Genomic DNA, 26,479 nt, shown 5'->3' on the forward strand with positions numbered 1-26,479 from the left:
ACTGTTCAATTTTATTCCAAGAGGCACTGATTATGTAAGGCACTCTACCGTGAAGGTAAAGTACTATAACTGAGAGAAATGGACGTACTGAATTCAGATGTGTTCTGGTATTAACCTATGGTATTACATATATACTGTCCTTCTCACATTTTCTGACCAAAATTGAATGAAAATGTTTCAAGCAGTCACAACCATGACCACAGTATTTGTGAAGTCCAGAAATGAATATAAGTTAACAATCCGAAGCGACGACTACTAATTTTTGGTCTTCTCAGATTTCAATTTCATTCCTCTGTTTGCAGAAGATTTTCCCCATCTTACTGGGCTGACTATACTTGCATGAATTATCTCTACATCATTAACTACACTGACTTACCCCATTTTGATCCCACCAAGACTGGGCAGGCTGCATGCCTCGTTGAGTAATCCCCTTCTCCTGATTTTAATAAGTTATACCAGAAAGCCGCTGTGCCCTGAAAGCAAACAACAAACAGTTAAACATTGAAGTCTGCATTCACACCATCTAATCCCAACTTTTTGATATAATCTTCTTTGTTATAGCTATATTGTGACCTTTGACTTAGCAGGTCGGGCAGAAAGTAAACATCAAATAAGGAGGTACAAAGCTTTTATTAATTCTTTCTAATATTAGTTTTTACCTTTCAGTGTTTTGTAAGGGCAAGTTGGAAACTTTCCAAACTAGATGAAATCTGCTTCATATCACTGAAATTTGTTGAGAACAGGTAGTCAATCTGTATTGTTGCAGGTTGATATTTGTTCTTCAAATTTAGTTAATATGTGCCTCAAAACAGTTTTGTTAAAACTTTCCTCAAGGAAATTTTACACCATTGTCTTTTATAATCAAACACAGCAATCAGTGGTCACAGTGGAAACTATTGGATTATATGTACAAATTATCTAAATTTTGCAAATATTTGAAATGCATATGGCTGCTATACTCTGTGTTAACGCTATGGGAAAACATGAAACTTTGATTTTTACAAAAACAAGGTAGTGAAACTTGCTAAAAAAGCTTCAAAATAAGGCTACACAAGCAGCAGATGAGCAAGGTATTGTAAACATTTGTCAAAAAACTGCCAAAGGTGCCTTTTACTGAAAGTAGGCAAAACATTTTACGTTAATAGACATAGTATCATAACACACTAAAAGATTCAGAGGTGACCTACTTTTTCTGGGACAAGCCTTGCCCCAACACGTGGAAACACTGTGGCTCCTCCAGCAGTAACCTCACTCATCTGTCATAAGAAAAAAAAATTGTGCACAAAAAACCTGTTTGTTCCTGTTTGTTCCAGATTTTAGCAAGTAAATTAATTTATGTAAAGCCTTTGCAATATCCTGCTACTTCACAAAGTCTCATTGGATTTGCATATATGTGAGAAAGTTTGAAAAAGGTTAGATATCTCTCTAAGTCACAGTAAGTGGCAGTACAGTTTAGATATGCATGTTTGCAAAAACGTTGAAAAAGGTTCAGATATCCACAACGGGCAGTACAGATTGATTTTAATACTGGTGAGAAAGGCTGAAAAGGGTTCAGAGATCAATAAGTGATAGTACAATTTTGGATTTTATTATTGGTTAAGCAGATTGATTTATAAGTAGATTAAAAAGAGCTCAAGGATCGTGAAGCAAGAGCAAAGTTAGTATTCTTTCCTTTCCTGCAGGAATTCTTCTCACAAAATCATTTCATTTGATTTTACACGGCTCTTTAGGGACTGGTCAGTTTCTTCAGCCTGGGGGGGCCGGTGGATTCATGGGGGGGGTCACCCTGTTTTTGACTTTGGTGATAGGGGGGGTCACCATGTTTTTGAAATGCCCAATAGGGGGGATCAGTGTGTTTTTGAATTTTGACAAAGGCTCATCATTGCCTAAAATGCTAGTGTCAGCCACAAAATTCATCATTCAGTTGTATTTTTCGGCGCGCCCTTTGGGCGCGTAACTTTAATAATCAGTCATATTTTTCAGCACGCCCAACTTTAACATATCAAGCATACATACATCAGAGATATCTGTACATGTATGTTCAGTATTTTTCAGCGTGCTCTTCAAGCTCATTACTTTAATATATCATACATCTTTCAGCATGCCCTTCAGGTGCATGACTTTAATATACAAGGCATATATATCAGAGATATCAGGATGTTTCATATTTTTTGGCGCGCCTTCGGGCGCCATACTTTCAGAGATATCTTGATGTTTGCTAAGTGAAAGTGTACCATTATGAAGTCTGCATTTCATATGAAAAAGGATGACAAATTCCTGATACTTTTCTGTTCTCTCTGTGAGAATTCAGTATGAGAAAGCAACATGCACAAATATTTCACAATATATATTTGATACAGTGACTTATTTTAGAGATAGAAAAATGACAAGATATCTTTCCTTCTCATTGATGCAATTATTTTCCTTTGTTTCATAGGTTTTCTGTAAAAGATGCTTTTTTATGAACAAAATAACAGTTAAAAAAGGCAGTTTTTGTCATTATTAGCTGTGCTTTTATGGTTTCAATGTTACACAAGAAAGGTCCTCTCAGACACTGTACACATCAGATTTGGCTAAAAAAGCTCTCTATGGCTCCTCAGTAGATTTAATTGGATGGTTGGCAAGTCTTAACACCCATCAAAGTTTTTGATTCACTGCTTTTTCCTCTTTGATATTAATGATTGACATCCATTTCTGTACAGCAGTTCAGGACATCTGGTTAAGCAGAGAAAGTGTGAAATACATTCACAGCTCATTCAAAATACAGCTCATTCAAAATGTACTGTATTTAAACTTTAAGATTGACACTTTGAAATTCCTATCTTACAACTGACATGTCAACAATTTCACTAAAACATAGAATGACTATTTAAAATATAAATATATGTAAAATGTAAAATATAATATATATATATATATATATATATATATATATATATATATATATATATATATATATATATATATATATATATATATATATAAAATTTATGTCCATCTTTTGTTTTACCTTTGTCGCGCCCGGGGGGGGGGGGGGGGGGGGTCACCCTGTTTTAGAAATTTGGAATAGGGGGGTCACCTGTTTTCAAAATTTGGAATAGGGGGGGTCAGCCACTTTTTGACGTCGGCAAAAAATAATCCACCGGCCCCCCCCAGGCCGAAGAAACTGACCAGTCCCTTATATGAGAGAGTGATGGATACTAGCTGTTTCTATGGACGAGTTGACTATATTAGATGTAGATATTGATATCATTTTCAAGATATTAATTTCATATTTCAAGAAGCAGCAATGAAATAAGGTATGGAAAATCAAGAAGACAGCCTCACTTAATATGTAATATCAACAGTTTTATGAAGTTATTACAAAAATTCCATGAAGTGTGTACGATGACACTAGTGCTGTATTTATAATAGGCCATACACAGCACTACGGAGTACATAGTTTACCGTACATCAGTCTAATCTGTCTTAGTGGTCACCCTTACAGAGTGGTCACCTCTTTACAGTGGTCACCTTGAAGCAGTCCCCTTGAAGCAGTCCACTAATATTTTACATCCTAAAAACCCTCTACAGAACAGTCACCTCTTTTACGTGGTCAGTGGCCACATGTAATTGCTTCAATGTGGTACGAAATATGTTTATCATGTTCAGCATATCTGACTCTGGATGACCTCTGTCAAAATATACTCACACTGGAAAGCAAGAAATAGTCTATTCTGAAAAATTTCATATCTGCATTACAATGCTTTTAAAAATAAGATGTCATTTTCAAGAGATTTATGATGTTCACTTTATTACTCCTACATCTCTTCCTAATTTCCCCACACAGCATACCACGCACACTGAAAGTAATGCCAAACCCATCCTCTATGGTAAGGCCACCTCCATATAGTGGTCACTTTTTCTTGGTCTCATTTGACCGCTATATACAGGTTTGACCTTGTTTTTATGATAACTTTTTATTATCTGAACTTAATACTTTTATGCTTTTCACAACAATTTGTCTTTCGATGTCCATTGCCAGCAAAGAGCATGATCCAAGACAAGTATTTAACAGACAGCATACCAGATAAATACTAGCAATTTTTAAACAGAACAAGAACGTTTCAGCATGTCACAAACAATTGTATCCCACTATCCACCACCAGCAAGAGGCCAAATCTGGGACATGCATCTGACAGACTGTGCCGCCACATAGACAGCATGCAAGACTTATCTTGGCAGTCATGGAATAGGTCCCTAAAAACCATCCAAAGGTGAACATGCCAAGACACCGATAAAAATACACCTTGCTTGGGGTATCCGGAAAAGGTTGGTCTAGCTGAGCAGGCAATTCCATTTGGTTATTTTTGTACACTGAAAATTCCATTCTTCTCAATGGTAGATGTATAAGAACAATTCTACTTACATAAAATAACATGGTAGCTATTCTATTTCCCGTTTTCAGTGCTTTGAATGCATTTACTTCCTCTTTCTGCGATTGAACAAAAAACAGCAAACATTGTTCTTAATTATGAATGACAGATGTTTGGTAATATTACTTACATAAAACAGCATTGTAGCAATTCTGTTTCCAGTTTGTAGAGCTTTGAAAGCATCTACTTCATCTTTCTGTGATTGGATGAGAATGACATACATGAATGATTGAATCACTGTAAAAGTTGCTAAGGCAGAATGCACTACAAGGACAGACTCTCAAACTTTAAAATTCTTTTCTGATCTACCACTTGTGGGGGCTCATTTTGAAGCCCTTGGAGTGTGAAATACTTTCAACACCTTTGTTTTTAGAAAATTGAAAATTTAATTTTTCTCCATAGAGTTAACACAGGGATGGCAGCCATTTTGCATTTCAAATATCAGCAAATATTGAGTAATTTGTTCCTCTAGTACCTTACTTAGCATGGTGATCCCTGATTTTTATTCTTGATTTTGAAAGAGAATCATTTTAAGTTTCTTTAAGGAAAATTTCAGCAAAAGTTTAAGTCATTCACTTTCAAGGCGCATACAGTACCTTAAGCATTCAAGTGAAATGGAAGGAATTTCAACCAAAACATTGATATCTTTCACAGTATACTTTTGCTACACTGTCCAACTTTGAAAATATTCTGCATTGTTACACCTACAGCACACAGAAGTATGGACTCAATTTTTTACAGTACTTTTCAGGTTTGCCGTTTGTGGAGCTCATTTTATAGCTCTTGCACAGAGAAAAGTTTTCACAGTCTTAATTTTCTAAAATCAGCCATTTTGATGTTAAATGTCAGGTAATTTTGTTTCTCTTGTACCAAACTTTGCAGTGTGACCCTTGATTTTTATTCTTGATTTGGGAAATGATTCACTGGAAGTTTCATTGGGGAAAGTTTGAGCGAAAGTTTAAGTCTTTCCCTTTCAAGGTGAACACTACCTTAAGCACAATTAATGATGAAAAGAAAATAGTTAAATTGTTTACCCTTAGATACCAAATACCCACCTTCCGTCTGGAGAAGTCAAAGTGTGGTTCATAGTGCCCACCTATGCCATAGTTGGCAACCTGTAAAGGAAAGTAATAAAGGAGAAGGCTTCTTACTGACCTGTCCAGCTACCAATGACTTACCCTTGCAAAGTCAAAATGAGGTTCATAGTGTCCACCAAGTCCATAGTTAGCAACCTGTAATGGACAGAAACAGATCAGTGCTCGTCCGGCAAAATTTGTTGGCATTCAAATCATGGTGACACTGGATGGATCAAATCAGTCAAGTGGCCCACCTCTGTGAGTTCCCTCTTTGATAACAATGAACAGAATTTTATCAGTCTAAATCAAAGGGGCTAAATTCTGACAAACTTTCAGTTTCTGAAAATATTTGCTGTTAGAATTTCTATAATTTATTGACATTCAAATCATGGTGGCTACATTACAACAGTGTGCCCTCTTCCACACCTCAACAACATCAATGTAGACAGATTGCTGTTGCCAAAGATACTGTAAGCATGTGAGAGGCCTTGCTAGAATTTACTGAGCTTGGCAACACTAGGATTAGATTGTCTGTGACAGAAGGATGCAGCCACACTGAATGGCAGACAATGCCACGTGAGAGTCTAAATGATTTTGTTTTCTGTGAATATAAGGTTCATGTTTGGTTGTTAACATAGGGATGGATGGATAAAATCAGACGCATGGCCTGACTCTCCGAGTTCCCTCTTAGATTATCATGAACATGATTTTATCAGTCTAAGTGGAAGGAGATAACTGTTGAAAACTTTAAGTTTTGCTTTGTTGTAATAATTTCTTTAAATGCCCTGAGGTCCTCATGATAACCAACAGATGTTGAACAACATGTGCAGAATATGACCAAATGATAACTCAGAAAACAGACACAGTGTCCAAACCTATAATATCTCTGATAAAAGACTTCTCATGCTTGAAACATGACATAATAGTATTCACTGTTGTTAACTTTACAAATTATTATTGTGTAGGTATGCAAATTTAGTGATAGAGACATAATGATAAATATTCATGTTATGCAAATTGAATACATATACGTAAATTTAGCAATGAATATTCATGTTATGCAAATGTGGTGGCAATGACACACTGACAATGACTATTCATCTTCTTTATATCTTACACTTTATGATGCATTAGGAAAGGTCTGAAGGATTTTATTTTCTTCTAAAACTTTAAATGTGTTATTTTATAAATTGTGTGAACCACTTCATGTGTGGTGTGTCTTTGCTGCTTTACTGTAAGAGCCATACTACTTACTAGTATGTTGACAAGGTTACAACATTTGTTTCTAATTAGCATAATCACCAATACAAAAGTTGTTATGTTGGAAGGAACACGATGCTATGGCTGTATGCGTTTTGACATTTTGTGATATAACGCTAAATGCTGAATGACACACTTCCGTAAAACTGGCATCTTTAACTCATAACGGTGGTGATGGTGCGGGAAATAGTAGCAGATATGTAAGATGGCACGAAGTTATAATGTGAAAACTTGTGAAACAGTGGCACAGGATGTTTCTGAGAAGCCAGGGTGTTTGAAGGAATGCGGGGCCATAAGGTCATCTCAGTATCACTGTGAAACCACAATCAGCTCTGAGTATAAATCTATCACTTTAACCTAAGAAGGTACTCTGGGGAAAATGCTACAAATTCTTCTGTTTCTCCATGAAGAAAAACATTTGTAACACATCCAGCTGATGTGAATTCTTGCTTTGTACATGGAGTATTTTCTACTTTACCAATTCTATTCTAGACTCTTGTAAAGATTTACGATGTGAACAAAGCTCATAGTAGATTCTAAGCTGTTGAAGAAGTTTAAATTTGTAAAGCTGATTAGTTTGGCAAATGATCTGGACAGTCCTCTTCCACTCTACTGTCTATGGACAATCAAACACCTGTACTGGATGCAACTTAAAGGTATACTGTCACCTGTTCCAATTTTGCCACAGTTACCATGGAAAGAGAAAATCTAACCAATCACAGATTTTAAGCGGGCGGCCGCTTTTTAAAAACAGCGCCCTCACATGGGCCTTTTGAATACCAAGAAACGCCCCTTTGACTATATATGGGCATATTTAGATTACAGGTGACTGTATACCTTTAACCTTTATGACTCTACTTTCTGGCACTAGTTTATTTCAAACATGTACCAGTATGTGTTAGTATATGCATACTTTTTCCAAGATAGGATGCACCTCCGAGAAATTTTAAAAAAGAAGAAAATTCTTTATTTCAGGGTCCATGCACTCAGTCAAATAAAATTCAAATACCTTTTCAGCAATTTTCAGGGAGTTTTTGATGTCTAAAATACCATTTGCAATTCATTTCTGTATATCATTTTACATATCATTTTTGAAAAGCATGACCGATCATTCAATAATTTTCATCAGGTTGTCTTATCAATTTTCAAGGGTTAAACATCGTTTTGAATAACGTTTCAACAACTTACAGGGAGGTATTGAAAGTCAGGACTTTGTTGGAGCATACCGACCCTTTTAAACTCTAACCATACTTTGCCACACTACAGTTTTGTAGACTGAAGTTTACAATCAATGGAATAGATAACTTGTTTGCCAGATGGTTTTTCAGAAATATTTGAACTTTTTTCACAGAGTCAATGAAAAGGAGAATTTAGAGTTCAAAATTTTGAAAAATTTACATATTTTGGGCAAAATCAAATGTCTTGCATTTTGTCCTGATAGCAACAGAGAACGAATCAAATTTTCCCTATGCCAAGTATGGGTGGGAGTTAAGAACTTTCATTTCATGAGGTGCATACTACCTTGACTTCTGAGTTTGTAAATTTCTCACCTGTAGTTCCTCTGCTGTGTCCATGGTCAATCCAGTGTAGTATTCTATCCTTTTACTAATCTTCATGACCACATCGTCATCGTCATCTCTCAACCATGCACTTTTACTGATGCGGTACTCCGCAAACTCAAGGTTGCCTGTCACTGAGTTCTGAATGGTTGCCCGTCTTAACTGGAACGGTGATTTAAAGAAGAAACAAAACACATCTTACACGTCGTGACGACTGAGCTTGGAGGGTACAGGGAATTAGGTGTGCATGTAAGCCGGTTACCATGAGAAAGTCTCATAAATGTAGCTGTGTGGCTAATAAGATGAACACACATGCTCTGCTTATTCCACTAGAAAGCTTGGCAGTCTTGTCTACGCTTTTGAACAACATATGGAAAGACAGTACAAGTTTATGCTTTCTAGATACATGACAGACATTACAAGTTTCTGTTTTTTCACCACATGGAGAGAAATTCACAACATTCTTCTCCACTATTTTGGTGAAAGATTTGGATAAAAGAGACAATTCTAAAAAGTCACCAATAGATTCCTGTCTACAGTTTTATGGGAATAGCACACAGCCATCACAGACAATATCAAAATGACCTAGGAACAATCATCACTGACATTTCCAAAACAACCAGAAAACAGTTATTGTAGATACAATAGCAACCGACAACATCATGTTTTGCAACAAGATGCAACATGGCTCTGATTTTTAAATGGCGCAAAATCAAAAATTAAATCAAGAAGTGAACTAAAACCCTGTATTGCTTGTTTATTATTTTTGACCAAAAAAGATTTATCAGATTCTATCTGGAATTGGGAGTTGACAGAATATACTACATATTGACAATCTTAAAATTGTTGGAAATTATCAGAAATAAAATGTGGAAAACAATTAAATCAGTTGTCAACACATCAAGTGAATATCAAGTGTAAAGACAAATGAAACGTACACTTCTTTATCAAAACACCTTGTCTGTTGCGGGTGTGGATGAATATAACAATCTCCCTAAATTAGTCAGGGACTCAGAGTCGCTGACTAGTTTTAAGAAATCTTGTAACAGCTTTCTGTTTTCTATTTACTTGTCTGATGCCTCTTCGTAGTTTTTTTTTTTTTTTTTTTTTTTTTTTTTTTTTTGTTTTTTGTGTTTTCAAGTTGGTGGTGTAATATGATTTTCTTTAGTTTATTCAACCTCCATGAAAAGAGGTGTTTCACCTATGGAGTTATCGAGTTTAAATAAAGATTATAATAATAATAATAACAAGGCAGTATTGCTGAAGGCAATGAGTACTTGGGCCGTGATAGAGTAATTTTGAGGACAATATATACTACTATTCAAATATGGTCTTGAATTTCCTCCTGTCAATTAGGCATTTGATTAACTGGTTATTAAACGAAGCAATGGCATGGCAACGGCAAAATATGTCTAGCAACTTTTGTGGAGTTTGAGGCAGGGTTCTTTATTTATAGTGGAAATTGCTTAAACTCCTTAAATATTCAAATTACAGCAAATTTCTTTTGTTCTCGATGGTAGATGTCTAATATTTAGATGGGCATATTTAGATTTCTACCCTATAGTTATCCCTATATACCAAAAATCGGACATCCAGCTCTATTGGCTTGCTCAGAATTAGATATGCACATAATTAATGAGGTACAATATGTGGTGTCATAAGGTGTCCCATCATACCAAATATGAGGGGTGTAGCACTTGTGGTTACTGAGTTGTGGACAAATATATATATTTGAGGTCAAAGGTCATTGAGGTCACGTGACATTTTGTCAAAATAATTGTATTGCTAAGTTATTCCTATATACCAAAAATCAGACCTCTAGCTCTATTGGCTCGCTCAAAATTAGATATGCACATAATTAATGAGGTACAATATGTGGTGTCATAAGGTGTCTTATCATACCAAATATGAAGGATGTAGCACTTGTGGTTACTGAGTTGTGGACAAATATATATATTTGAGGTCAAAGGTCATTGAGGTCACATGATATTTTGTCAAAATGTCTGAGATATCTGCGTGAACCGATGGACTCACTGATGGATATGACCCAATCTATAAGCCCCCTGGACTTTATCTGTGGGGACAAAAAACTGTGTCACTGCATCCTTTAGGCAATATGAATACGATGAGAAACTAAATTTTTATTTTCTTGGCCTTATACATGGGAGTCTATGGAGAACTGCCTTATACATGGGAGTCTATGGAGGTGTAAACTAAAAAGTCCTCTAACACGGCCAAATTCGATCGCATTGTGAAACAAATCGACGTGCATCTGTATGGGGTTGGGTACTATTCTTGTGCAAAGTTTGAAAGAAATTGACCAGGGCATGTCTGAGATATCTGCGTGAACGGACGGACGGACGGACTGACATGACCAAACCTATAACTCCCCCAGGACTTCGTCCGTGGGCACTAAAAACAACGCAACAGTTATTACAGCTACACCGGCGGTAGGTTCATATCCAGAGCCCCGTACAGTCTGCCGCCGTCGCTTGAAAACAATCTCATAAACCTGGCCATGGGCAACTATGTGTATGGGCAGCTGGATACTTGACTTCCCGGAGAAGGCGAGCTGTCACGTTCAAGCTCAGGATTATTTGTCGATCAAATTTCAGTAAATTTACCTTACCTAGATGAAATTTTGTCTAAAGGCTGAAATTTCGCCGAAGTTTGACAAAATTGCATCGATTTTTCTGGTTCATATCCGACATTTTTGAGTTTTGAGTGCAGACACTGTCAGAAATAAGTTTTGAGGCAACATGGCTGCGACCCCATGTTGACCCCTAGCCCTGCGTACGATGCTATGTGCTACAGCTAACACACAGCATCGTACGCAGGGCTAGCGAGAGAGTTGCCGACATCGACGGTTATTTACGAGAAGTGAATAAAAGACTGTCATTTTTGGAAGCGATCGAGTAGCTGAGGTAGGCTGGGATACGACTTGGGCCCAAGAACGCTGAATTTCGGCAGTAATTTGGCTTTTACGTCAAGTCCCAAAATGGATTTGAAGTCACCGACCCTACGTACGGGTCTTTGCAGGGCTGTGGTGAGCGGGGCGATTAGCTGTAGTGGAACACACAGCATCGTACGCAGGGCTAGTTGACCCAAGTGAAAATGTGTTCGCGATCAAATCTTCCTATATTTTTTTCAGAATTTTCGACAAAATCATTGCTTCTTAAATCTTTTGTAAAATATAAAATACTAAAATAAAATGCGATGTGCCATGTCTCCAGATTTCTAAAATATCGTTCGTTGACCGTTCGACGGAATACTCATTTCGCAAACTTGTGACGCAGTTGAAATTCAATACTGACCGCCAAATAATCTTAATGAGACGAGATCATTCTAGACATCCTCCAAATTATCCAACCATTCGCGTTAGAGTTCAGCTCGCTCAGAGTATCATAACATTCTTCGGCCTTCGTTTAGATCGACCCTAATCTCTCCCATTTAGGAAATAAATACACAAGCTACCTTGACAAAACTTCGTGCACCATCCAGGACCAAACGCACTACAAATCTGTCTTGACGTCATCATCTCCTTACATGGTAATCGGCATACCGTATTTTTTAGCAAAGGAGACACAGAATACGTCGGAGTATTCAGTTTCAAAACGTATTACATTGTGTGATGTTGTCAAAAAAAGGTAATGTTACTGCAGTGGTATAAATTACAAAACACAAAAGTTCAAATCAGTTTATTTTGGACTGGCTTTACCCAACATTTCATATTGTTTCTTATGCCAGATTTGACCACGTGCTTACTGGCGACCCCTTTACATGCAAATTTTGTGTCAAATGGTGTGTTCTCCTGGAAAAACAAACGTACGATTTCTATATGAAGGAGGCGAAATTTGCCCTCAAAACTCGAAACCACCCCTTTTATGGGTGTACCTAGCTATTTTGAACGAGCTTCTCGAATCTGCAGCTCTATTTCGAAATGATGGTCTGGTTTTCTCAGCTCAAGGATAAGTGTTTCCATCGCTGTGGGCATTACTATTCTCAACTGGGGGTACAGTTTCCAGTCGTAATGTTTTTCATTGTGTCCGGGATATAAAACCTCTCCTTTTTACACTTTTACTTTGATTAACACTAGTCCACATCTTGTCAGCGATTAAACATGTTTCAAGTTTAAATGTTAAATTCTGGTCTCGAGCCCTCTTGTTCGACCAAACTGAAATTACCCCTCCCACTTTGGCTCGTCCAGTGGGTGTAGCAAGGGTCGTGCCATCGCCTAGGAAACGGAGGGTGCATTAATTGTTGCATTTCGATGCACATTTTGATTATATTCAGAAGATTTTGTGGCAAAAACTCAGATAGAGAAGCATTAATATTCACATCTCACTTATTCAAGCTGGCTGAGAGCAGCACTTCCATTCAGTTAACATCATTACGCCATTTATTATGCCAAGAAAGATGAAGCCAAGACATTTTGCCCTCCCTGGTCTCAGCCAGAAATGGTTATACCTTACAAATTTTTTCCCACGGAATGAAACAAATGTACTTGGGGCTGAGGCCCAAGTACAATAGTAATAATAATGACACACTAATAAAGTGATATTTTGGCCAAAAAAAGTTTCAAAAATAAAATCTTACAAACACATGATAAAAGAAGCCAAAGCCACTAGCCACAATGAGAACAACAAAAGGACTTCAATCAAATCTGAATGCCACCTACGATCGGTATAAACAAAGCTGATTCGACCAAAAATGACAATGGTGGCTCCAAATTTTGGATATGCAATTTACACCATAATTTCAATAACTCACTCAAAGGTAATCTAAGGGAACCTATGAACCAGCTATGAAGCTATTAGATAAGCATTTCCAGGCATGCTTTGATCAAACTGAGAAACACTGCTCTTAAAAAATTACATATGCCAATGTCATCATCAATTGAACAAATCAAAACTACGACACATCAGGGAACATCGAACCAAATTTGAAAGCTATCAGCCATACTGTTCAAGAAATGTTTGAACTAAAACAACGACCTGGCAGCCGATATAGCTCTGCTGTGTGTTGTTGCTGAATACAGCTTACTATGTTAGAATCACTGACAGACATTTTAAATTGACTTGGTTTGAATATGACAAGGTATTGAAATTGCACTGAGATAATACATAAATTTTTAATTTCTCAAGCAAGATACCACGGTAGGAATTATATTGACCATAACCCTAGCTAGCTACATATTGAATTTCACAGGTGTAAGAAGTACCAGATGAAACAGTACTTGAACCACAAATTAGACTATTAATCCAAAAAATTTGCATGTGCAAATTTGTGTCAAACTGATTGGGGTCATCCCTTGGAACTTACAAACTAAATCAGTTTAAGAAGAAAAAAATCTTCATCAAAAAATTGAACAAAACATGAAGAAATTCTCAAAAATTTTAAAATGCAAATCTTACATAAGTTTTTATGATGAGGGCATCCCTAGAGGGCTACATAATTGATTTCAAAGCAATCTGACCAATGACGTCTGACAATATGTTTGACTAAAAGTGACAGGATTGGCCCAAAAAATAAACATATGTTAAAATTTCACCATTTGAACAAAATAGAATAGGTAATCCCTGAGAACCTTCAAAGCAAATTGATAGCTTTTTGATGAGCACTTTCAGAGAAGCAGATTTTTGAAAAAGTTAATCAAAAAATGGCAAACAATTCTCAAAAATGTTAACAATTTTTTCTCTAATTTCATAGCAGTTAATGAGAGTATCCCAAGAAAGCTACATAGCAATTTGAAAGCAATCTCACCCATGTATCTGAAAAATTGGAGTTTGACCTAACACAACAAAATAAGCCAAGACATTTCGCATATTCAAGTATCCCCATCATATTGACAAATCAGAGTACAATCATACTGAGTGACTTGCACTTGAAATGTAATCAATTTCAGAGTGCTCATTTCTGAGAAGGCTAAATATGACAGAGGACAACAGATGACAGACGGATGGCAGATGCTATGATCAACCTACCTACCCTAACAGATCTGCATCTCCAACAGCAGAGCTAAATATATGCCCGACAAAAGTATATGTGCAAATATGATCATTACTTGAACGAATCAGAAGGAAAGAGCCTACAACCAAATTTGAATGCTATCATATGTAGTTATTAACAAAGCATTTTCAGAGATGTTTTGACCAAATTGAGGAACTTATTTCAGCCTTACAAAAGTACACTGTGCGAATGTCATCATCACCTGAACAAATCAAAATGAAGTCACCACTGGGAACCTACAGACCAAAGTTGAAAGATATAAGCAATAAGATTTCAAAGATGTTATTACCAAAACAGTCTGTCAACTAACTCTGAAAAACTGTATATGCAAATTGCACCCTGAATTGACAAAATCAGAATGTAAATGTAAAACTTATGAGCTTGCAAATCAAATTAGTAACTATTAGATATCTGTGAGCTATCAGGTTTTAAAGAGCAGATATTTTGAATAAGAACAGCATCGATAAAACTGTGATTCATTTTGATAAGAACAAAGGTAAGTTTACAATACAATTTTGGAATCTATCAAAAAGGCAGTTTCAGAAATGTTTTGGTCAAAAAAATCAGAGAGTTGGCCAAAGTAATTTCAATATGCAAATTTTGCTTTAATCTATCTGAATAGAGTTATACCTATGGACCACAAACCTAAAACTAAATTTGACAGCTTTACCCATATTTTTAGAAATACATTTTTTTAGTACATATGAGAAACTTGGTCCTAAATATTTACACAATGAGATGCCTATCTACTTGAGTTTTTGCTAGATGGAATATTTTTTTAAATTTCTTTACAGAAATACCATACATGAAATTCACACATCTATAAGTATATAATGGTGTAGTGTGTAAATTTGGTGGTTGGGAGATGAAAGTAGCCATGGAAACGAATATTAGATACATGAATCATGCTGAATGGTATGACTAATCATGTCATGGAATTGGTAACCGTTGTCATATAAGCCAATCAAAATACTGCACTGTTGCCTTGGCGAAAGCAGCAATCTACAACAGCCAATCAGAATGCTGCACTGTTGCCTTGGCACTAGCAGAAATCTACAAAGCTGCACACAAGCTGCCCTAAGCTTGCTGGGTTGTGACTCGTAGGTCTTCATACAGCAACTACAAGAAATTGAATCCTGATTGGATTAAGTTAGGGGGGCTGACAGAATTCAAAAGATTTGGAAAGACATCAAGTGTATTATATAAACAGTGTGTACGTGAATGTTTTGATAAAAATTTGATTAGTCTTCTCTGATTATTCTTCATGATCATTTACATCGTCATGTGTCGGAAACAATATTGAAGTAATTGTTTCTGCTGCCAATGCATATAATGTTGAGGTCACTTTAAAAAAAAGTCCCTTGGACACTAGCTACACTGCGTAGTGATTGGTTAACTAAATATGAATATGCATGAGGACTGGTTTATAAGGTTTACCCAGATGTAGTACCCATGCCTTCTCACGGCGGAGCGTGACATACAGCAATATTCAGTGTACCTCGCTCGTCATCAAAGTTTTCTTTGTGGAATTCAGAATGGCAACTCCAACCACACAAGCAACAGTTGTCACAGCACTGCAAACACCAGTTCTCACTACTTTGGCTGTAAGTAGAATGTCGACAACCAGGACTGCGACTGCCACTACCACCAACGCTACTGTCGCTCTAACCAGTACCCGAACAAGTACCAGCCAAGTGCAACCAGTCAATGCGGTAAGTTTTACCTTGCAGACTGAATATTTGGTGCATTTTGCTGTGTTGTCTTTTCACATCCAGCTTGTATTCTGATAGGTGGAAAATGCGTGGGTACCTGCTGATATTATGAACAATATAATTTTGACTTGAGTCGTCACTGTTAGGCCCCTACTTGGATTTTTGAGATAGTAAGATGTGGTAGCGGGAAAATGAATAAATTCCCCAGGTGGCCGATGTTATCTCATGGAATCATCTGCGTTCAAGACCGAAGATATCATCAGGAACTGGGATTTGAGTCCTTTTCGAGTGAGAATGGAATGTATTTGGGTTTGACGAAAGAGAAGTGATTATTGAGTCGTCCCCATGAAGAGCTATAAAATGTGGTTTTGGGGTCTGACGAATGGACAGTTGTTATAATGGCGAAGAAAACTGTTGAGTCGTCCCCATGAAAAGTTCTGAAGTGTGGTTTTGGGTCTGACGAATTGGCAGTTGTTATAATGGCGAAGAAACCAAGTGTTGAGTCGTCCCCATGAAAAGTTATGAAATACGCGTTTGGGTTGACGAATTGACATAATGGAGAGGAAACTTAGTATTGAGTCGTCCCCATGAAAAGCTGAGACTGTAATGAATGGTAGTGAAGGCGACGAGTCGTCCCAAGTGTTTTCATTTTATATATGTGGGTTTGACGAATCTGGAATTAGTGTACTTGTCACATAATGTGATAAAGGTATGGCCGGATTGGTCATGGCAGGTTATAAACATTGTGGGTTGACGAATTATATAGCGCCAGTTGGAATGAATACGTTTGCATTATATGGACCCGCCCATGACGCATTGAGGTTTGCTCGTGTTTTGCTTGCATTTATAGAAATGCCATGTCGTAGGTCGTTCTGTGAAAATGCACAGAGTAAAGTGTGTACAGAGTAGAAGCTCTGAAGTTCGTCAGTGTATACGTTACGTGGCATGGTGGTATAGCGGTGCACGCCTGGATAGATTTCCTTGAGTATAAGCGATATTTACAACTCCGAGAATTTCTACACTCGGAGCAATGGGATAGTTGTACAGGTTAGGGTGTGCCGTCTTCTGTTTCGTGATGTAAAATGGGACTGTTTTCTGCCTGAATATCAGTTTCTTCGTTGGTGAGAATTGCGATATACGACTTGCATGTTGGCGATTTTTTTTTTTTTTTCCGGGGAATATTGCAGGCTGACTGTGAATGGGTGTGGCCAGAAATGATTGTCATGTAAATTACACGCTAAACGTGCGGCATACCCCAGGTGCTAAGGTTTATTTGCTTTGTTGCATTACAGGGACCCTCACATACTCGCAGATCGGAGACGTCAAGTGGCCCTCGACTGGAATCCTACGACAGGTTCGAAAGATCACTGACGGAGTTGCGGTTGTATGCTGAACGGGACGAAGCGGCTTTTAGTCCAGAAGAAGCTTTGGCTCGCCTTGAAATGCTAGTGGACATATCGATGGATATAGGACATAAAGACTATCATAAGTACGTAGCCATGTTACGGGCTCTGCGTAAAGAGAGACAATCACCCGCTATGCCTCAAATGCTGCTTTCCCTACTTGGATCAGGTGCACATGCAGAGATCTTAGAGAAAATTGCAAAAGTTAAGAAAGCCGTTGGTAATACTAGCACCCGTTCAAATGCTGGTCGCAGAGAGAATAGAGAAAGATCAAGTTTGCGATGTTGGAAGTGTAACAGAATTGGACATATAGCTAGGTTTTGTTATGGTAGACGTGATAGGTATGATCGGTACGATAGATACGATAGATACGATAGATATGATAAATATGATGACGGGAGAAGAGAATCTTACCGTTCCCGTTCGAGTAGAGATGACAAATAGGTATTAGTGTAGATTTACGGTGATTTGTTTGAGGTATGGCTATATGATATAAGAGGACACCTTGGCTGGAATACTATATTGTCTGTTGTATTGTAGCACGGAATTGATAATGGTGATTAAAGGACCATAAGAACGTAATGTAAAATTGTCTGTTGTGTGAGTGGTTTGCGCATGTTGGGAAATGGGGGCGTGCCTGGGGGAGGTGTACTGTAGTCTAATTACAGTCCCTTCTGTTTCAACTAGGCGGGGGTTTCTAACCCTATGCCCGGTTTATTTTTTCCCCAAAGAAATTAAAAAAAAAAAAAAAAAAAAAAAAAAAAAAAAAAAAAAAAAAAAAAAAAAAAACAACTGCAAAAAAGAATAAATTACAACCCAAACAAAACGACTGTTTGTCGCTTTTGGTATGCGATAGATACTAAATTGAGTGGTTTTGACCTTTGTAGGTGTATGTTCCCGCTATTCCGGGATGGGAGAGGGAAATCAGGGTGAATCCTCTACCGGCTTACGGAGAACATCTTGAAAGGGCCACAAGATGGATAAATTTGGATGATCGTAATTGTTCCACCGTGCTGCCGCATCCAAACTGGTACTCCGGAACGGACTAAAAGTCTCTGCACGTGACTCCATTTTCGAGATCCGGCATATTTCAAAGCAGGAGGACTTCATGGAAAGAAGGGATATTGGTCTAGTATATTGCAAAATCAGGATAACCAGAGGCTTGTTGAAAAATGGATAAATGACTACGTGTCAGTTTTTGACTATATCACTCCTTTTAAAGGCGAAGTGTGCGGGAGACATTATGATTGTGGCTTTCCACCAAGTGTATATTTGCCGAACAATGCAGTGTGTAAACATTACAAAGATTTTATAGGTAGGACACTGTTAGAAAGGGTACAGGCAGGGTCACTGGAGATCTGGGGTGAGGTTGGCAGAGTACCACCACCATATATAGTAATGCCTTTGGTTATAGAACCTACAAAACCTAGGCTTTGTCATGATCAGCGATACTTGAATAAGTGGATGAAAGATCTGCCTTTTAGATTAGATTTGATTACAAACCTACCACGGTATCTGGATAAAGGGCATTATCAGACAAAAACGGACGACAAGAGTGGATATGATCACATTTTCTTGACACATTCGAGTCGTGCTTTAATGGTTATACAATGGGGCGGTTATTGGTACGTAGCTACTACGCTGCCCTTTGGCTGGAAGTGCTCCCCATATATTTACCAGACAGTGGGCTTGGCAGCTATGAATGAAGTGCGTCGTTGGGGTGTACCTTGTTCCCTTTACATAGACGACAGACACGCGGGTCAGTTGATAACAGATAGCACAAGTCTGTCAAATTACGAAAAGGCTGACGCCGCATGCTTTATTTTGTGCTATACTATGATTGAATTAGGCTACACATTAGGGATAGGGAAGTGTGTGCTTCAGCCTACCCAATACATTGAGTATCTTGGATTTGGGGTTGATACCAATCGTAGGGCATTTACCTTACCTCCTGCCAAGAAAGTGAAGTTTGCCGATCTCAGGGAGTCCATCTTAGCAAAGAAATGGATCCCAGTGAAAACTATGCAGCGATTCGTTGGGAAATGTGTTTCATTTACTGTAGCAATTCCAGCAGCAAGGCTGTTTGTGAGGGTAATGACCAAAGCAATAGCAAAGGCAGAAAAACTGGGGTCACGCATACCGATAGAGGGCGATCTTCGGGATGAAATACTAGGGTGGAGGAGAATTGATACAGGTCGAGACTGGTCATACTGGAAATATGAACGGCATGTCACAGTTTCCCTTGCGAGTGATGCATCCCTTGGGGCTTGGGGTGGTATTATCTATACTAATGGTAATGAGCAATTATGTGATTATTGGGTTAGTGATCTCCAGCACAAAAGCATCGCATATAAAGAAATATTAGCCCTACGGAACATTTTACAGGCAAATAGCGAGTTGGTTAAAAATACCAGAGTGAAAGCCCAAGTTGATAATAAGTTAGCACTTTATGGTTGGTTAAATATGGGAACAAAGAGTAGTGAGGCTAACGAGGCTTTGCAACAATTGTATAGTACTGTGGAAAATCTTGATATAGTTTTGGAGATGGAGTATATCCCATCAACTGAAAATCCAGCTGATGAACCATCGCGCAGGATGTCGGCAAGTGACGCAAAACTATGCCGGCGTTTGGGAACGAGTAGAAAATGAATTTGGCCCACATACAGTCGACTTAATGGCCCTCGACTCGAATGCACAGAGTGGTCGGAATGGTGCTTCTTTAAAGCACTACACGCCGTGGAAGACCCCTGATTCAGCGGGCATTGATGTGTTCACACAGAAAATTGGTGGAGAAAACAACTATGTGTTCCCGCCTTCTCGATGATAGGGCCTGTACTTAAGTTTTTGGAGGAGGAGAAGGCATTAGCCACCATAATTGTTCCCTTAACATCACCCCGCATGTATTGGTGGCCTATAGTGGAAATGAAATCATACAAGATAGTTCGACTTGCTCAGGCAGGTGAGAAGGTCTGGGAAATCCCTACAAAAACAGGGCACTGGTTTTCTGTCCCATCGGTATATGATATTTTTGCGTGCCGAATTGATTACCGCAAATGTGATTAGACAACTGCAGAGATTAACACATGTTTTCTGTTATGGTTTGGCCTTTAGTTAATTTGGACATGGTAATTATGTAAATAAAGTAAGGGTTACGTACTCATTTTTTGAATGATTGGAAAATTAAAATGTTGTCCGGAAAAAATTGTTAGAGTTTTCTGTTATTCTTCTTTTATATTTTACAGATTTCGGACCATGTTACCTTAGGTGCCCCTCGACTGTGGTTACCAGCAGAAAAATGTCGTGAGTGCCGTTACCCAATGATATTTCTTTCAATTTTTGCCAACAATGCGGATTTCGTCGAGTGCCCGACAGTGAACACCGCCCTCTACGGTTGCCCATCGATATCATGACATTGGATGAGAGAATTCAGGAGGTTCAAGAGCGTATAAGGTCAACACCATATGGTGAACGAAAATCTAAGTTACAGGGGGAACTTGAGGATTTCCTAGCTAGCCTGGACACACGTAAGACTATACTGTCAGCTTCGCCTAAAGATGTGCTGAGGTTTTTGGTTTGGAAGGATAGCAAAGGCCGTACTGTTGTACATCGTGTAGACTGTCCCGGGGAAGACTTGTGTACCTGCCCTCATCGTTTGGCGTTTAAAACGGTCGATTCATATATTGGTCAGTTGAGGTCGATATTTGAAAAGGAAGGACGAGGTGGAGAGTGGGATATAAGGCTTGGACTGGTAATCCGGCAGCAGATAAAACGGTGAAAGAATATCTAAAGGCCGTCACAGAAGAACAACTAAAACAAAATTTAGTACCAAAACAGGCAATCCCCATTACAATCGAGAAAGTTGTAAAACTCGTTCAGTATATTAACTCGGAATTAGCGCTTTCCCAAACATGGATTTATATCGGGCTTTTGTACTGGCGAGGGATAGAGCATTTTTTCTTACTCTCTTGTTCACTGGTGACCGGTCAGGTGACCTCTTAATGACTAAAATCGAAAATATTGTTCAATTACCCGAAGGTGGATTTGTGTTAAACCATGTATGGGGGAAGACGCTGCGTGATGGGAAAGTGCGGCCCTCTGCACTATTTCAGAACCGAAATAGCCTGATCTGTCCAGTCAAGGCCATAAATGACTATGTCGATATTTCAATTGCAGTAAGTATTACGCTTAGTCCTGGCTACCTGTTCCGTTCAACTTCAAGGGATCGGAAAGTGGAATGTACTCATATCTCTACTAATGCAGCCAATGCTAGGTTGAGATTCTATATGCAGAAAACAGGCACTTTTCAAGGAGAGACTATTCATAGTTTTCGCAGTGCATGTGCCATTGCATTAGCTTTATCAGGTTCATCCCTCCCAGATATTATGCAGCATATAGGATGGTCTAATCAATCAACAGCATCGTATTACATGCAGTTATCGAAGGTGATGTTGCCTTTCTCCCCCGCCTTCAGATTACAACAACAATCGATAGGAGAAGCGCATAGTATGTATCAGAGATGTAATGAACTTGTTGGGGCGTCAGCAGCGTTCCCACCAGCTAGTGAAGATTAACAGGACAATTTGGTTAGGTCAGGCTACGTTTGCTGACACCGTCAGGGTGACTTTGGTGATATCTGCTCCTGACTTATGTTTTGTCGACTATTATGTTTATGAAGGAAAATAAATAATTTTTCCTCTTTCATCTTTGTGTGGTATTTGTAGATGTGCGTGATGAGTATTGGAGAGGGTTTGCTTTTGGGTACAGTCGAGGGAGATCAAGAGAGGAGGCAAGGGACCCTCGACCACTCCACAACTAAATCAAACTAAACAACACTACGCAGTGTAGATGGGGAACTAGCTACACTGCGTAGTGATTGGTTAACTAAATATGAATATGCATGAGGACTGGTTTATAAGTGTTACCCAGATGTAGTACCCATGCCTTCTCACGGCGGAGCGTGACAGACAGCGCCCACCCACCCACCCTAAAGTCGCCGACGCCCTAGGCATGTGTTAATTGACAAGGCAGCAGTTTTAAGGATGACGAGCGAGGTACCACGAATGGCCATCGGTCACTCTTTGAAATACAACAAGGGACCCTCGACCACTCCACAACTAAATCAAACTAAACAACACTACGCAGTGTAGATGGGGAACTATATCATGTAATTATTTTCATTATGAATGACTGGAAATTGTTAAAGAATATGAAACTAAAAATATTTCACACTAGTCAAAAGGAGATGCCCTATTTTCAAATCATGGAATGTGACCAGCAAAAATTCTAAGTCACTGCTGATGGGAATTGGGGTAGTTGATGCCTATCATTTGTATTCTCACCACCAAAAGCTACCTAAGTTTGGCAGGGGTTATAATCTGGGAGGGGGTTGTTAGTGAACAAAATGCAGCAGCCTTCACCATTACTTCAGCTACTACAGGAAAGCCAAAAGTTAAGCATTATTGTACAGCGCAAAGCATGGTATTCTAAGTTATACACAATCTTATTCATTAATATGCATGATGGTGACGTTAAAGTTCAATTATTGAGTTTTCTGTTTCTACAATGACATCCTTTCACAATATTGAGTTTTCTGTTCATTTTAGTTTGTCAGCTAAGGAGAATGAAAACACACATGGTGCAACTGCAAAGATTGTATATGAATGTAGCTGTTTGTATTTTACCTATCAGGTACGTGAACAAATTCCTACAGTGCCCAATATCATATATGACCATGACAGCTACAGAAGGTCCTACCTGGGCTTGGAGTTTATTCGTATTTCACAGGTTTTTCTCCCTATTCATATTGACAAATAATTCATCCAAAATTCATGAAAGGGAAATATGATAACCAACTCAATGACTGAAGATTTTTTCCTCACACACATATAACGAGCAGAATTGTATGCCATGCACCTTATGAAGACCAATTATAGCATGAATATACATGATACATTGAGGTCTGTGGCCTGTTATACTCAAATACCAAGTCATCCTAACATATCTGTGATAGCTTAGACACAGACAGTGAGAAAACTGGTTCTCTGACAAGCAACAACACTATATATAAAATATCAGCCAAGCAAGAAAATGCTTTCTTTGCCATGCGCACATGTTAACAGCTTGCCTACCATGTAAAGCAGAAAGCATCATGCCTACAATATAAAGTGGAGAGTGTGATTAGCATGGGAAAGGGGAGTAGCATGGGGGAGGGGGAGGGGCAAGATAGGAAATCAGGACAGGGTGAAAGAGACGGCAGCAGCCAACTTATGACAAAAAGAGACATGAGATAGAATGAAAGATAGCATTGGGATTTCAGCTACCAGCTGCAACACAGACAGGACATAGCAGTGTAAGATAATGATTGTAGTTGTACCCAGCAACTTCAGAAAGAAAACAAACGTAGGAAGGGGGGATAGGAAATCAGGACAGGGTGAAAGAGACGGCAGCAGCCAACTTATGACAGAAACAGACGGGGGCAAAGTGATAGATAGTATTGGGACTTCAGCTACCAGCTGCAACAAGGACAGAACATAGCAGTGCAAGATTGCAGTTGTACCCAACAACCTCAGAAAGAAAAAAGTTTTGTCTCTATTTCCCAGACAACAGCGAGCACCGTTCGGTTCAAAGTGACAGGCAATCCTGAAATTGGAATACAAATCGCAGCAAGAAAATTGAAATTTGTTTAATGGCACAAAGTCTGTTTGTCCAAGCATAAGCCCATCACAATTTTTCTTTTTCACAAGACAACTTCGTAGAGCAATTCTTTATCTCATGAGCTTTTCAGTACCAATAAATGATATAAGATCTGTCACAGAGTATGTTGTTTTACATGAGTACAGGGTCCATACACTCAAAGTCACTTCAATTCAAGACTTTTCAAGGACTTAAGCAATTTTCAAAACATTTTTCAGTCAAAAATACCATTTCCATGTGTCACTTTTAAAATATATCATTTTTATCTATTATTTTGAGTACCATTTTTATGATATCACAACTGATCATCTTGTCAATTTTGAAAATTTTGGATAGATTATCTAGGACTTTCCAGGACTCAATATAATTTTCCAGGACTTTTCCAGGACTTTCCAGAAGGCTTTAAAGTTCCAGGACTTTCCAGGAACTAATGGACCCAGTGAGTAAATGGCAATCCATGGGCTTGAGGCCTACATACTTTTTTACCATATTTTTAAACTTACAGCAATATTCTTACAGCAAAACATCACTTCTTTATTTTTTGGTGCTCATGGACTACTTGCATTCAGATAAATCCTCTAAAAGTTGTCATTTTGTTTCCATCTGATAATTTCACAATGTTTCTGACAAATTGAAGGGCATTGTTTCATACAAATATGTACACACAGCCAACACGATATTTACATTTGCTGGACAACATGAGATATAAACACAAGAGCAAAACTCTAGAGTGCGGGCTTATACTTGGACAGGAAAACATACAAAAATTCAATAGAACAACTTCAATGAACTTATACAACAATGAACAGGAAAATATTCTTACTTGGCAAACACTCTGCTAACTTGCTAGCAAGATACAGAAATAATCATATAATCATTATAGTTGATGGGAAATTTTATGATCTTTCTTCTGGCAACAACAACATAAAATTGGTGTGTGTAAATCAACGTCACATCTTTGTTTATCATCACAGTAATGAAAGATTGCATGACCAAAACATGAAAATGTATAAACAAACGTGTCATCCCTGTATCTTAGCAAAGCAAAGGTTAAGCCAAGTATTAGCAACCATGGAGCCAACGTCATGCACAGTGTTACATGTAAGAATACTCTCATGCATAGCATAACACTACACAATAACAAAAGACTGTAAATGTGAACTTTCCATAGAAAATACACATTTGAGTCTTAAATGCCACAAAAATCAATATTCTTTGCATTCCATAGATAAGACAGAAGCGCAGTGAGAAAACATGCTCTTTGCCAAAGACGAAAATCAGCCATTTCAAAGATGGCTTCCTTTTCTCAGTCTCAGGCCTGAATGAACTATCAGTTGTCCAATGCAAGGCATTCTGCAATGGGAAAATTATCAATGGTTCAACATGCATGTATATTGTTTACTAGACTTCTGTCTGCTGTTCTTACTACAAGGAATCATTCTCTTACATGGAAATCTGCACAGATACATTGATCGAGTTAAAATGTCATGAGATACCAAAATATTTGTATTTGTTATTCAGGTATAAAAAACTTGTGTCAATCATGAAGACGGACAATAATATTAATGAGAAGAATGTCAGGAAATGCAATACAAAAATATGAACATTTTAGTCATTTTCAATTCTTCTCCCAGAGCAGTAATCTATGAATATCATGAAATTCTCCCTGACAATATAGATGTGGATATGTGTGATATGATACCACAAGGAATGGTTAACAAAGCTACCACTTACTTTTGGTGCAGCAAGTACTTTGAGTCTTTCAATTTCAGCGTCACTGATACAGTCTCGGTACAAGATAAGCTTAGGCTTGTCAAAGACAACTTCTTCTTTGGCAGGCTGAAGATACAGAAATGGTCTATTGTAGTGTCGCAATCGACACTTCAACTTCTTCTCCCTGGCTGGTGTCTGTCAAAAAAGGAAACAAAGTATCTATATGAGCATCCCCCTTGGTTTGAGATGGGTTTCCTAAAACACTACTATAACAGTGACTTGAAGCTTAATATTTTGAAATATTGAAAATATATGATAAGTAATTAACTAAGAATTACTTAGGTCACTGACTTGTGCTTGTAAGACATGAAATCCATTAAACTGCTAAAGAGATGCTGTTCCTGGCTATCATCATACAACACATGCTTCCAAAATATTGTTGTTCAGGCAATGTCCGACAATAACATATGCAAATTCACATTCCCTGGGTTTTATGAATAATTAATATTATGCTAAATGGTTGCATTTGTCCCAATTCATGGAAGCCATTTTGGATCCCGTTGCAAAACAAATTGAGACCAATGCAAGTCATGATTTAATGTAAATGTGAAACTACTGTGGAGGAATTTACAGCTGAAG

At 38.1% G+C, this 26,479-nt stretch overlaps 2 protein-coding genes across 6 annotated transcripts in view; one reads left to right on the forward strand and one right to left on the reverse strand.

The window, feature by feature from the left end:
- Positions 1 to 26,479, reverse strand: part of LOC139122864 (prolyl 4-hydroxylase subunit alpha-1-like) — a 51,302-nt gene that overhangs the window by 4,443 nt on the left and 20,380 nt on the right. Inside the window, exons 8-13 of one of the 4 annotated variants that reach the window (XM_070688683.1) lie at positions 25,862 to 26,035; positions 8,302 to 8,472; positions 5,594 to 5,647; positions 4,546 to 4,611; positions 1,188 to 1,256; positions 377 to 473 (exon numbers count right to left, since the gene is read on the reverse strand). In XM_070688683.1, coding sequence (XP_070544784.1) covers positions 377 to 473; positions 1,188 to 1,256; positions 4,546 to 4,611; positions 5,594 to 5,647; positions 8,302 to 8,472; positions 25,862 to 26,035 — 631 coding nt within the window. Of the gene's footprint in view, positions 1 to 376; positions 474 to 1,187; positions 1,257 to 4,408; positions 4,475 to 4,545; positions 4,612 to 5,470; positions 5,531 to 5,593; positions 5,648 to 8,301; positions 8,473 to 25,861; positions 26,036 to 26,479 lie in introns of all 4 variants that reach the window. The other 3 variants (XM_070688682.1, XM_070688681.1, XM_070688684.1) reach the window with 3 other exon arrangements.
- On the forward strand, positions 15,692 to 18,452 carry LOC139122855 (uncharacterized). Of its 2 annotated transcripts, XM_070688668.1 has the most exons (3): positions 15,692 to 16,031; positions 17,324 to 17,520; positions 18,322 to 18,452. In XM_070688668.1, exons 1-3 carry the CDS (start codon positions 15,855 to 15,857, stop codon positions 18,365 to 18,367), a joined length of 420 nt encoding a protein of 139 aa, XP_070544769.1. In that variant the 5' UTR covers positions 15,692 to 15,854; the 3' UTR covers positions 18,368 to 18,452. The 2 variants fall into 2 exon arrangements, with proteins under 2 accessions (XP_070544769.1, XP_070544768.1); XM_070688667.1 differs by lacking the exon at positions 18,322 to 18,452 and having other exon boundaries at positions 17,324 to 18,011.

The sequence above is a fragment of the Ptychodera flava genome, chromosome 22, assembly GCF_041260155.1.
Source record: "Ptychodera flava strain L36383 chromosome 22, AS_Pfla_20210202, whole genome shotgun sequence".
NCBI classification, from domain to species: domain Eukaryota; kingdom Metazoa; phylum Hemichordata; class Enteropneusta; family Ptychoderidae; genus Ptychodera; species Ptychodera flava.

Excerpts from the sequence above, each read along its gene's own strand:
- LOC139122855 (XM_070688667.1), top strand. The coding sequence starts at position 15,855 with ATGGCAACTCCAACCACACAAGCAACAGTTGTCACAGCACTGCAAACA. Across the intron at positions 16,032-17,323 it reads AAGTGCAACCAGTCAATGCG|GGACCCTCACATACTCGCAG; the intron begins GTAAGTTTTACC and ends GTTGCATTACAG.